Consider the following 13,722-nt stretch of genomic DNA (forward strand, 5'->3'; position numbering starts at 1 on the left):
ACGCGGGCAGTATGTGTTGTTCTAGAGCTGATCAAGTAAGTTGCATAGGTTAATATGATGCATGTTTCAGTGAAATATTTAATAAATGCAAGATTTTATTATTCATTTCTGGAAAACCAAACACCATACATCTGAGGTATGTACTCTGCAAGAGCACTTAGTAGAATATTCTTGAATTGTGATTAGTTTGAGTGAGAGACATTTTAATACTCTTCTGGTAATATACTTGGAATATTTTTTTCTGTTTTCTGTAGTTTTACGGGTTTCAGAAATGAGCTTGACACTAATTTTAACGTTTTAATTGATTTGAATTGAATAAATAAAAGCACAAGGAAAATTATTTTTCTTTAAATATCAGGATTGTTTTAACTATAATAGTTTAGTCCGTGCAAGCAGGATACTTTTTTAATCCACTTTTGGCAAACTTTTGACTTAGGTTCACCTTCTATTTTATTGAGTTAAAATGAACTCTGCACAGTATGCATTATGTGCAGAATGAGGGAGAAATAATCTACTTTCTAGCAAACATTATAAACTTTACAGTACCATTGAGCAATTTTTTTAATCCTCAGTATTTAGAACAAATAATACAAAAACTGGTGTTCCCTTTATGTTTTTCTTCTCTGAATGATGTCACTTGTAGTTGATTTTTTTTTTGTTTTGCCTGAGGAAAATTTTTAAATTATTAGATAAAAATGGGAGGAAGAGGAACAAGTTCAAGTAAAAAGTGAACCTCAAAACTATGTAGGTGCTGGTCTTCAAAGGTATGTAATTATTGCGACATGCAAATAATTGTGTAGTGGAAGATTCAGAAGCAGTGAAGCAGACTAGATGTCCTCTTCCCAAAGTCAAGCATGAAATATGTTCCTAGTCAGCATAATCCAACTTTTCATTCAGCTTACTACATATGATTCCTTCCTTTATTTGGTAAATCTGATTGTTTTAACAGCAGAGCATGTTTTGATAAACTCTTCTGCTTATGACTCCAGTACATTTAAATTTTATTTTTATTAGTGGAATTAACTGCAGAATACTGTATTCATATACTGTGAATTCCAGTTTTCATCCAAATGCTGCCTGACACAGATCCAAAGGAAAAACTATTGTCTTGTTAAATCAGGAATGTGCCATTCACCATTTCATAATGTGTTAATTTAAAAAATTAATAAAAAAAAAAAGTCTGCCTAACAATGCTAACAATGTAATTGCTAGAATGACTTTGAGAAATATTGGCTAGGAAAATCAGTTTGTAAAACTTGAATTTGGTTGTAAACCATGTTATACAAACCAAGAATAGCAATCTTTTATTCTAGAAATTAAACATCCCAGTGCACAAGAAGATTAAAATCGGCGACAGAAGTTAGGTTTCCTGCTTTCTTTTATTCATTTAGAATTATAACTGGGGTGATTGTTGGTCTATTTTTTGCTTTTGGCCAATCTGCTTTGATTAGGTGTGTATTTACACCTCCACAGATACCATCTTGGCTGGATTCCTAGATTTTGGTGGTACTTTGCACATTTATGCTAAGAGGTTAATCTCAGAATAAGTCAAACTGATCAAGACTGTATCATGTAGTCTATACTTCTGAGTGATGATTCCTGGGTGAAAGCTGTGTGTGAATGATTTTAATTCTGTTTCTGCTTACAAGCTGCTTAAGTCCAGCTCTTTGTTCGAAAGATATGTTGACATTAGATGTTTGGACTATTTGTTGTTTTGCCCATGCAGTGAAAGGAAGCCTTCCAGTGCTGGAACGTTGTTTCAGGTGTAAAATTAGGAACATCCTTTCCATCGAGGAGGACTTTGTATCTTTTTCAATGACTTAAAAAAGTTTTTAACTTTGGCTGCTATTTCTTCTTCTCTTGTGGTAACTATCTGTTCAGCCATTAATTTGATGCATATTTGAATGGTGTGTGCGTGAGGGCAGCCACAGTTACACGAATGAGATCTCAATCCAGAGTCAGCGTCGTGATCCCAGTGCTGTAATAGCTGCAGCCTCTTTTGAAATCTTCCCAGTCGTACAGCACTGAGGAGATTTTTAAATAGATACATCAAAACTTGTAAAGGCAAAGTGGCAGCTCAAATAATAGCCTGCTATATGCAGTTTCATTGTATCTGTCTTTATTAGATAAGGAATGTGGAATTTTGTCTTTGTATTGGTTATGTCATACATCTCAGGTAATTCGTCTTAGCTTAGGATGTAGGGCATGTAGGAGAAATACTTTCAAGGACGAAAGGCAGAATCATACGATGGCCATGTGTGCTAAATAAGCTCGACATTATTATTGAGTTTGGATTTGAGGATCTAACTAGTTAATCTAGTTATAGGGTTTCAAACATTTTGGTATGAAAAGACATTTTATTCACCTTATTAATTCTGCCTTGAAAATATTTCCTCTTAGTCCTGGTCAAGGCCGCCCATCAATGGTCTCGTGGATGAACACTCCGTCTGCTAACCCAGCTGCCACAAATCCTGCATCATCCACTTTCTTCTTCCCCACCCCCGCCACTGGGAGTGACAGAGCAGGAGAAAGGTACGGTTTACACTTCCACTTTTGCTGGTTATTTAGTTGCCTCCTTTTATTCTCTCTTTTTAAAAAAATATCACTAATTCATGTCTTCTGCAGTATGTGACAGATTATCTCAAATCAAGAAATGCAGTGTTTGTGATTTTGACAGAATAAAATGCCTGCTTTGGCTTGTTTTTCCTTTGAGCACCTTCTGGATACAAGGCACGTGGATTGAGCCAGTGGCTTGTTGGATAATACAAGCAGACTTGGATTAGGGTGGTCAATCAGGTCTTACTCATAGTGTCTCCCTACTGTGGTGATTCTCTTACAGTGTCCTTTAAAATACAGATTCTTTCTTTTCCCTAGCCACCCATCTCCAATTTAAGTTTCTCAACCTGGCCTTCATGCCTCTGAAAGACTTTCCTATGCCTTTACTTGTATCTGTTCTTTGATTCTTTATTTCAATCTCTTTTGGCCTGCTTTTCTGTCTTGCTTCTTCTTCCCTCCATGTTGTCTGTCTTTTGAAGTGTTTTCACTTTTTTCTTTGAGGGTCTTCACCATCTTAGCTTTTTCCTCCAAGTTTTATAATATTTGCTTTGCAACTTAAAGTAGTTTGGTATATTAATAAATCATTTCCAACGCTTGGTAAAAAAATTTCTGTTTCTCATGACTGGTTGCATTTTGCACCAGAACTGCATTGTCTGTTTGACTGTGAGTTCCTTGGGGCAGGGAGGATCTTCCCCAAAGTTTTATGTGTAGTTGTTGTTGCCTGGGCTCGACAAAAGATGATTTAATGGTGTGGGTGCTGTGTCTAAACAAAGCATCATTGGGCAGCAGCAAACTGTCAGTTTGCAAAGGCGTGATTAAATAAGATGTGCCAAAAATACTTATATATTCCAAGATCTCTGCTTATGGTACTTGGAGAAATGAGTTATTTGGACAAATTCATATTGATGGCTTATTGTTGAGCATCCTGAGAACACCTCTAAAAGAGTACCTGTAATGTTAGAAATCTGTGTTTAGGACAAAACAGCACCTTCAATAGTCTAGTAATGTTGTATTGTAAACAAATAAAAAAAGAGAATTCTGGAGAGTGATAGTGACAAGCTGAATTGCAAGATTCATGGAAAAACATTTCAGAAGACATAATAATGATTAGTCTATAACTTAAGTATAGTATGCTTTGCCTACTGTTGATTTCATTGCTGGTTAGCACTTGGCAACATTTTAACTGTAGTTGAAATTCAACTACCATAAAAATAAGTGTGCGTGAAGTTGGGAGTATGATATTCAGAAATGCCAACAGTAAGCTGTGAAGCTTCAGCTTTTGCATTTTTGTATATGAATTGTAAGCCTGTAATGATGCATGTGAGATTGTGTTTAAAGCTTTAGTCATCTTCAAATGAAAATGGAAAGAGAATAGTTGAGAGTGTCTTAATAATAGTCAAAAGTGACTATAATTCATAATTTCATTTTTCAGCATTGCGCACCGAAAAGCAAGAGCAGTTTATCCATGTGAAGCAGAACATAGCTCCGAATTATCATTTCAGATAGGAGCAATTTTTGAAGATGGTAAGTACTGCTTGAGTAAATATAAAGTAATGAAAAACGAATCAACAGAACTGTTAAAATGGATTTGGGTGAAAATACAAGCCTCACTGCTATTCTGCCAACGCTGCTGATGGCACACAGGTGGTGACGTAGAAAACTTCTGGTACGTAGAATCTGCGTAGCATATAAGAAGGCACTGTGAGGTAATGCCTTTGTCTTCTGGTGAGTAGACACATTCAATTAATTTTTCAGCAGCATTTTAATGTGTTGTAATACCAAAAAAGGTTGATCAGCAGTGGAGAAAACCATCTTGGCCTTATGAAACTGTATTTTTAAAATGTGAACTATTGTTGTAAAATAACAGGGACTTCTGTTTGAAGAAAAAAAAAAAAAATCTGTTTAAGGATTTTCAAGCAGGCAGAGTTCCAGGTAAGGCAGGTGGTCACTGCAGAGAAAAGGGAGTGTTTACACCCAGTAAGGCACCCCTTGGTCAAAAGAGTATGTACTTGTAGAAAGCAGAATATTGACTGTGTTTAAAGATTTCTCTGGACACAATTACAGCGTTACATTTGAACATCCAGAAAGTGATTCCTGTGCTCAAGACTGTGTCACTCCTCAGTGGGCTTTCCTGGGTATACTCTTCAGGAAATGCACAAGGACCTCAAACTGACAGGAACGCTTTTAGTTTTTAAACCTTATGCCAATAACTACTGTAATACAAACTCTGAATATGCAGAAGATTACATTAGAGTGTAGTTTCTTTGCATTGCAAGGAAATTCCTACTATAAGAAAGAGGTGGTATGGAATGGCTCAACAGAGCCTCGACAAATTCAAGGAATTATTGTTACTTAAATGCAATTTAATAATAATTCTAAACAGAAATGAATTCATAGTAGCAGCACAGTAAGGATACTATTTGTTCCAAGACCTTGATAAAAAATTCTGTCCATACTAAAAAACAGAAGACACTCAAGTTTGGCCAAATCTTCATCCAAGTTTCATGCAGACTGAGGGATTCAAAGTCATCTGAGAATTATGTTCTTAAGAACCTTGTGAGTACTGAGACCAGTATTTCAGTCTTTCAGTCTGTCTAGAGGCAGGGGAGTGGTAAGAGACACACTGGCCTCTAAAGAATCTGGAAATTCTCATTGATGCCTGTTTCCTTCTCATCCACTGTCAGCTTTTAGCTTGCTGCCAGGTCAGAAATCTGATATGCGCTTTCCAGAGGGAAAGTGGTATTTAATTCTGCATGACCAAACCCTTAGGGGATGTACTGCCCAGTCATTCAAGTACCGCATGTGAGAATCATTGTTTGGATGTCCAGTAAAGGAGGAGTATTCCAAATTCCCAGTTTACATCCAGGAGGAATAAGAGAAAAGTACATGATCTAAAACAGCTGGAAAGCATCAACCTGCGGAGATTAAAAAGCTGACTAAAAATATGTCTTATATTTCCCAAAATGCACCCTGTTAACTCTCTTAGCACTGGATGTGTGTGGGAAAGTTTTTCTCATAAGCAAAAATCTTTTTGTCCTGTTCTCCATAACCCCAGTAGAACATTCCTAATTTTTTTTAAACAGGTGAAACTAATAGGAAGCTCAGCAGAATCTTATTTTTTAGCATGTATAACAACAATAAAATTGCACAGACATAGACATTTTCTTCTGCGTGATGCTTGTTTTAAAGCAGACAGAGCACAGAACATTGCCATCCTCTGCCTCCTCCCAAACAAATAAAATAGCGAGCCCGGTCTAGACTGCAGTTCTGCCTTTTATGTGTAAGGTGGTCTGGGGTCCCCATGAGGTTCCTCCCTACTAGCACCCACTTCACAAAATCATACTTGATGTTTCCTATTAGAGCTGCGTTGCAGGCAAATCACGTTTGAATCAAGATAGGTGGGAAACCTTTTAAAGATGAATTAGCTAAATGATTGCTCTTTAAAAATTCTCTTACACCAGTTATTTTAATTTAAGGATTTTTTTTAAAAAAACATGACTGATGGGGATCTTCAGCAGACCTAAAACTGTACAGGGAAAAATCTGGTGCATGCAGGACAAGATCCGATGGCACAGAAGAGAGACATTTCAAAGGCAGAACAGCAACGGTTGCACGCCTGTTGTGTTGGCATGGGATAAGAAAGTATTACAAGAAGCAATTGCTTCTGTATTTTGCGTGTTTGTGTGAAAGCACCATTAAGATTCTTTTCTTGTGCAAAGTGATCTCTGGAAGTTACGGCAAAGCCACCATGGTGTTGGTGCATTTCAGCCTCAGTTGAGTTTTTCAACTAGAGAGCTGGATTGTCCATGAACAAGTACTGAATTGGACTCTTTGGCAGCTTCTGGAGAAATGTTTCAACTGTAAGACTCTTCTTGCGTTCATCATACAAATAAGGTTGGAAGCTTGGGAAAATGTTACATGGATTGCATTTTGAAAACCTAATTGCAGTTTTCCAGTGGGAAAGATCACATTTCCTTAAAAACATTTGTTTTGATTTATTCCACTGCATCCTGGTTATTTTACAAGCGTAGTCCTTGCCTTGCAGGGCTTTTGGCCTAAGGTGAGTTGCAGATTGGCAGAAAAAAGGACAGCGTGCGAGTAATAACGCAGTAAATGGATGTACATAATAACTGAATGGTCAGTCCATAGTGGTTCCCAATAGATTATGTCATGGATGTCCCTGCCAGTATAGGGAAGTATTCTCACTGAAGTGCAGACCAGTCTTCATATTTGAAACTTCTGAAGTGGCTCACAAGGCCTTTTCTTTATGCAGTGGGCACCCCTGTGTCTATGCTGCCATCAGATCCCAGTGAATCAATCCAGGTTCCTTAGCTACTCAATTTAAATTCCCATATGCCCTAATAAAGCCACCAAATGAAGAATTAAACTAGTAATACATCAGTTCTGCAGCTCTACCAATAACCTTAACTATCAAAGTGACAATGCATCAATCAAATTGACGTACAGCTAGTATCAGCCATTAAAGTAACTGTTAAATTTATGTCTACTAGAAAGTGCTGCTTTCATTAGTGAAGGTTTTATCTGTCTCTCTTCACACTGCCTGTTGCACTTTTCTAATCTTCTTTTATTTCTCACTGTTTGTTGGGTTTTCTCCTTTCTCTTCCTTCTCTCTTCTGCTTTGTTTCCTTCCCTTTTTCATTTCCCTCCCCTGTTCTTCCGTATCATCTCTGTTGGTCCCTAGATGTTGATTGCAGCAGTTCTCTCTTACCTATTGTTATCCCGGATGAGACTTTCTGGCTGCTTCAGCCTGAGACAGAGTAAAGGCATTTAGTCAGTCTTGCACCTGTCGTAGCTGCTAAATGTAATGTTGGTGCAAGAAGGTGAGAGTTTAACCTTTACTCCATTTCCTGTGTCTAATAGGGGAAAAAATGTGTTTTGCATCTCAGGCTATCAAGGTTAGATTTACTAATACTTTAATTTAAGCTTTACATCAGCTGATAGGAATGTGTACAGAATCTGAATATTTGGATATTCAGGTGTTTTCAGTATTGCATGTACGTTGTGCTACTGCAAATCCCAGAATCTTTCCATTAAAGTGTCATGGAATACAAACACTAAGGCGCCATCTGGTAAGTTAAAAAGAAAAAACAAAGTTTCCTATTTAATTGAATTGTGTAAGAAAATGAATAACATAATCTGAACAATACCCACTGGATTTAAAAAAAAATAAATCTTCAATTCAATTTAGCTTAGGCTGTGCCAATATTTTTATTTCCCAGTTGCTCCAGGCTATATTATTGAGAGCACATAACAATATAATTCAGGTGGTTAGAGGCAGAGCTTGAAGAGTTTGCAGCTGGATAAGGGCACATATGGGAAGAAGCAGAGTATGGTCTGAGATTGAGAGAGACATATGCTGGCTGTATATTTTGTTGTTGTTGTTGAAGCAGATATTCCCAGTATTCGTGGAAGGAATAATCAGACTGCCTGGCATTGAAACCTTGCCAGCCTTGGAGCCAAGTGTTATTAAATTTCTGGTTCTTGAAAGAGACTGCTTAGAAGTCAGTAAATGGGAATTGCACTAGGGAGAAGAGTTTTAGATAGGGTAAATGGTGTTTATACAACAAAATTCCTTGGCAGGACTGCTAGCAGGAAGGCTTCCTGAAAACTTGTTAAGATAGCTCTCATCAAAACTTGTTACAATTTTAAAAACCAGGATTCAGGGGAGAAAAAAATCTGGGGAAAACCAAGAAAGTGTTTTGTTAGTAATTTTCCTCAGGAAAGGTGTGGCACCCATCATCCCTACCAAGCATGGCAGGAACACAAAAAGCCATGCTCACACAGCCAGAACCATCCCCCTCTGTCTTTCCTAGCCTGACAAAGCCCCAGCCTTGCTTCATCTTCCTGGGTTTGACTCCAAGGCACTCTCTTCCCTCTTCTTCGTGCTATGGCTTTTGGACTGTCTTTTTATATAGTATTGACAAATGAAGGATTTACATAGAAGTACTACTCCCAAAATACTATATTATACTGCACGTGCAAAGAAATTATTTTGTTGAGGTAAAAATGAGGATAAAGCTACTTCTTTGTGCTCCTTTCGTCTGTGGATTTCAAAGTACTTGGAAACATTCATGTGCATTAATTATCTCCATTTTACACCTGGAGAAACAGAGTGTACAGGCCAGATGTTCTCCTTTTCAGCTACTTGTGTGTCATTTGGAGGTAGTTACCCCGGACTGCTGCTGAAAGTTACAGTCACAACTTTGCCAGTAAAAAGTACTAGATGAACGCAACCAAATTCCTTCTGAATTTGCTAGAAATTTTTAAGAGTCACTGAAGGCAGTTTGACCTTTTCCACTCTGACTTTGTTCCTGCCAGCAGTGTTGTAGAAGCAGTGGTCTCCAGAAGAGGAATTCTGATGGAAAGCTGAGTGTTAAAATGGGAGATGTTTAAACCGATGTGCTTGGCATTGTACTTGGTGTGTGTGTGGAACTGTCAGAGATGTTCAGGAATCAACTCAGGAGAAGGACCTGAAATCTCAACGTCTGTGCATTGGGTCACCAAGTTATAGCACAGGGTATTCAGCAGCAACTCGGCTGATCAACCACTTGCCTCTTTTTTAGGGTGAGCCAAAATAGTCTTTGGGCACTGTTGCTATTTGTTGTACTCACTGGATGCTTTACCAGCTAAAACAGGAGCTTAGACACTTCTGTAAGGGAAGTCTCAGTCTGCAAGCTGAATTCCACCTTCACCAATTTATCATGTTGTAGCAGTGTGTTTGCTCTCATTTACAAGCCTGAGCCTTTTTAGGCAGACTTTTTTATTTGTGGCCATGCAGTAAATCTTTAGCAGAGTCACGAAGAAGACCCCTTAACTGCTAGTCATGTGTCCTGGCCTCACTTCTCCTTCTTACAACAAACTTAAGGGCAACAGCAAGTTTTTAAATTTCAAATTCCATGCTAACCCTAAGTATGATAGATAAATGTTTGTGTATTTCTGTGGTCAGCTTTACCCATAGGGATTGTTTAAAAAACTCATAGGAATTTCTAAACATGGAGGGCTTGCAAGCACATTTTATTGCTTTAATTTAATTTCCTGGTGAAAATTTTGCCACTGTGATTGAGTTCTATGGAAGTGTATTCTGGTAGTGTAGTGGTTTTAGCAGTGAGATTTCTGTTGCCCACAAAATGCAGTTCTCACTTATGTAGCTTGTTGGAATCATTACTTTGGCTAAGCAGTCCAGCAGAAAGGGAGGCCTTCTTGTGCCAGGCACCATATATATTAGATTTCCTCTCCCATTTCTGTTTCCTCACAAAAAAAAACTAATGTCCACAAAGGTGTGGAAATCAGTGTGAATCAGTGTCTGATTCAGTCCTGCTAAAGTCAGTGGCACTAAGGCAATGAACTAATACTGTTGTGGAAATGAGTCTTGGTTTCATTTGTAGCTGAGACCTGTGAGCTGCCAAAGCAGAACAAGGTCTGCTTATGGCATTGGGTCTCTAGGAAGAGCTGCTTGCAAACTGTCTGTATTTGCAGTTAGATAATCATCACATTGGCAATATTGAAGCTATTTCCTATGGAGAGTACAGAAAAGTAGGAAAAAATGCTGCAAATGCCAAGTTAACCTTATTGTGTTTCTTGCTTAGATGAAATCAGAAAAGCTTTTACTTGGAGAACTAATTGTGAGTTGAAAGTCTATTGATTCTGTTTGTCTGTTTGAGCTGGGGCAATTGTTTCATAGCACTTGTCATCATACCGATGGGCAGACATCCTCCTTCTCCACACTGTGCCACTGCTAGAGTGGGACCGCTGGAACGGCCTTGCAGCAGGTGCTGAGGAAGCTGCTGTCCCACTCTTGGCTCTCAACTTTCCTGCTATTTCCACTGTTGGGGGAGGTGATGGCTTTAGGTGGTGGGTCTTTGGTTTTGTTGTGTAGTCTTGCTATACACTTGTTAAACTTGGTGGAAAATATTTAATTTTCAGTTCTCTGCTCCGTATCTTTTACAGTACAAATATTTTCCCCTCTTGTCCTATCCAACATAAGACTAGGTCCTATGGGATGCTTGGTCCAATAATGAATGGTAGTTTTAAGGGTAGTTTCTGCAGCAAGGTATTTTCAAATGAGGCAGGCCTGAGAAAGTGCTGAGAACTGTAGTCGTTGACTGAGAAGAAATGACAGAAAGGGGACACTGTGAACCACCTTCTCTTTTTTAGAAATAGCCTGTGTCCTTGGTTTAAGAAGAGTTGTGCATGATAGCAAAATGTCTTTTGTGTGGTAAAGTGTTTTTTATTTTAAATGAACACTGTTGTACATTTATACTTTGAAATGGATTAGTAAAGAAAACAGGATTGTTGAAGCTTAAAGTAGCTGTACATTTGGACAGCTTCGACATTAATTTAATTTGCCTACAGAAGTAGTCAGTGATGTATGTGGCTATCTTAACCCTTCTTGTGTAAGGTGGCAGAAGTCTTGCCCTACCTGACAGTCACCACAGCTGCTGAATATTAAGAATTCTTTTTGCTTTTTTTTAAAAAAGACTGATCTGAAGAAGTGGTGATCTTAAATGTAATCTTAGTGCTAACTCTTTTGTTAGTCTTCATAGAGTATAAAAGAAACTTCTGCTAATAATGAGGCCCTGAGCTGTGGAATGTACATGTATGATACTTAATTTCCCAAGCTCAGTTCTACTGTCCATGTGTAGTCTTCTGGCGTGGAAATGATATGTGACACTTAAGTCCAATTGCTTGGGCATTGTGCATTAAATCTGAACGTGCTGTAATGTGCAGAGTTTAGCATTTTCTAAACACATTTGATAACATAATACTCCTTTTGAAATTTGCTGTTGTGTTGAGCCAAGTGATCCTGTATAGTTTGAGCATTTCCTCCCCTGGGTAAATTTTAGGTAAATTTACATTTCAGTGTGATCTCCTCAGATGAAAGTTTCCTTATTTTGAACAGGCCTTCAATTTATAGATACTAACTTGACAGTAATATCCATCCTCTCTGTAGTGTCAACTGAGATTGAGCTCCAGAGAACAAGTAGAAATTTCCTACTTCCAGGTTTTCTAGTTGTTTTTGTTCCTCATCTGTCATTTTTGGGAGTTTGTTTCCTGTAACACAGATGTGTTCCGTAGGCACAGCAGCCTTTGGGCAGAGGTTTGGCCAATGCTAGAGCTGCTGGCAGATTTGCTGGCAAGGGTGGAGTTACAGCTGCTGTGGTGGAGCTTCCACAGGGAGGTTTGTGGCAGTGTCAGCGCCACAGTTTAGAATGCACGGGTGCTCTGTAATTGTGGAATAAAATGACAAAGGGAGAGGAGGGCCTGCTAATTACTAATTGTAATGTAAGTTACTGTGTGTGCAGAGATCCTAAAAGGTAATTTTCTATGTGGTTTATTTTTTTAAATTTGGAATCTTTCTGTCGGACATATTTATTATAAAGATAAGCCTAGACTTTTGTTCTGAATCTAAACTATCCATGTCATTGAAAAGCAGTTTTGTTTTCTGAAAACCTTGGAGGTGTAGCTGTGGTTTACAGTGTGGTTTACACTGTGGTTTCTGAGCACAGCTTCTAGCTTCGCTGACAATAATAGGACACAAGGGAAAAACTAGGGGAAAGTGTGGTTTAGGTCCTCCAATTTAGAGCCTTACAATACTTTTTTGAAAATGAGACTTAACATGTTGCTGTCTCTTAACAGTAATTTCGCTGATTTGTAGACGGCTACATACATCCCATTCTAAAATGTGTTAATGTGTTTTAAATAAAGCCCTGATATGGCTGGCAGCACGTTTCAGCATTTGTCTGATCTCCTCCCTAAATAATGTGTGTCTTGGAAAGGCTGTGAGGATAAATTAATATGGTAGATAATATCATAGGTCGCTACAAGTGTGGGACTTTACAATTACATAGATAAGTAAGTATGTACTTTTACCATGTTCTTGTAAGAAATTTGAAGAGGAATTTGGGGAGTTCTTAGTCTGTTTTCCAAAGAACTGAGGCTTATGCTTCTTTTTTAACTTCCTGTGAAATGTAGTCAAATTATATACAGGAAGCCAGATTTCATTAGTTCTGTTGCTCACAGAATAAGTTGTGGGGCATTTAGAGTCTGAGCAGAAATTTTCCTTATTTTAGATTCATGGATGTTTTTGCACAAACTTTGGGATCAGCAGTGGGAAATACTTAGGATGGCAGTAAGGAAAAAGGCATATAGTTTAAGCCTTGCCTTCGTGGTTTGTGAACAGTGCTATGAATTTCAGAGCGAGAATTTAACCAGAATGATTTAGATTTTCTCCATTGGTCTCTTCCAGTGGCAGCTTTCCTCTGTGAAAAGGTGATACTTGGAATGAGATCTGGTTCATTTCTGTTTCCCCCATAAACCTTTCTGTGCTTACTTTTCATGACGAGTAAGATCCTCCACCATTTTTCGGTGGCTCTGAGCTTCCAGATTCATCACCTCTGCTCAAGACAGGTTTTTGGTTGTGCTTTGCCTCCAGTTACTAAAACTGTTTCCCACTATTTGATACGAGTTCTAACTTCTCCCCAAAGGCATCTAGATTTTTCTATTTTATAAACCCATCCTAAGTTCCATTAACTGTTTCCTTAATGAAGTTTCCTGCACCTGAAAGCTATTTCACCATCTATACCTAACAGAAGACCGTTCAAGTGCCTATATTGCACAAGTATTTAAGTCAGTCGTCCTCTCCATCTTTCTTAGCCAGATTCTTAAACTGGTCATTGCAGAAAACTGGATGTTTTTTATGGATGCTTAGCATGGTGTCATGGAGCTAAAGCTAAAAGTACTAATTCAAGCACAGAAAGATGTAGTAATTTTTTTTTCCCCTTTTCTTTTTCAGTGCAATTTTCCAGAGAGCCAGGATGGCTAGAAGGCACACTAAATGGCAAGAGAGGACTTATTCCACAAAATTATGTTCAGTTTTTATAGCTTTGTGCATTGAACGCCAAGAAGGTGTACATGGTATCCATGGATTTTTGTTATAGTCACTTCTCTCTACTTTTGTGACTGTTTTTAATCAACAAAGAGCCTGACTATGGGTTGAAGATCCTAAATCTGTATGAAGACATTATGATGCCAAATATGAATTACAAAAAAAAAGATTCTTTAAGTGTTGGAATGGGTGGGGGTCGAGAAGGGGGATGAAGTGATAATTTTTTTAATAGGATGGTTTTCAATTCTAAAGAGCAGTAG

The 13,722-nt window shown here is 38.1% G+C and overlaps 1 protein-coding gene across 1 annotated transcript in view; it reads left to right on the forward strand.

The window, feature by feature from the left end:
- The window catches only part of ARHGAP10 (Rho GTPase activating protein 10), a 146,558-nt gene extending 133,083 nt beyond the window's left edge, over positions 1-13,475 (forward strand). Inside the window, exons 21-23 of the mRNA XM_080343894.1 lie at positions 2,401-2,532; positions 3,989-4,080; positions 13,370-13,475. Of these exons, the coding sequence (XP_080200020.1) occupies positions 2,401-2,532; positions 3,989-4,080; positions 13,370-13,458 (313 nt within the window). The 3' untranslated portion in view covers positions 13,459-13,475. The remainder of the gene's footprint in view (positions 1-2,400; positions 2,533-3,988; positions 4,081-13,369) is intronic.
- Positions 13,476-13,722: the final 247 nt, after the last annotated feature.

Source organism: Nesoenas mayeri, assembly GCF_963082525.1.
Source record: "Nesoenas mayeri genome assembly, chromosome: 4".
Taxonomy (NCBI): domain Eukaryota; kingdom Metazoa; phylum Chordata; class Aves; order Columbiformes; family Columbidae; genus Nesoenas; species Nesoenas mayeri.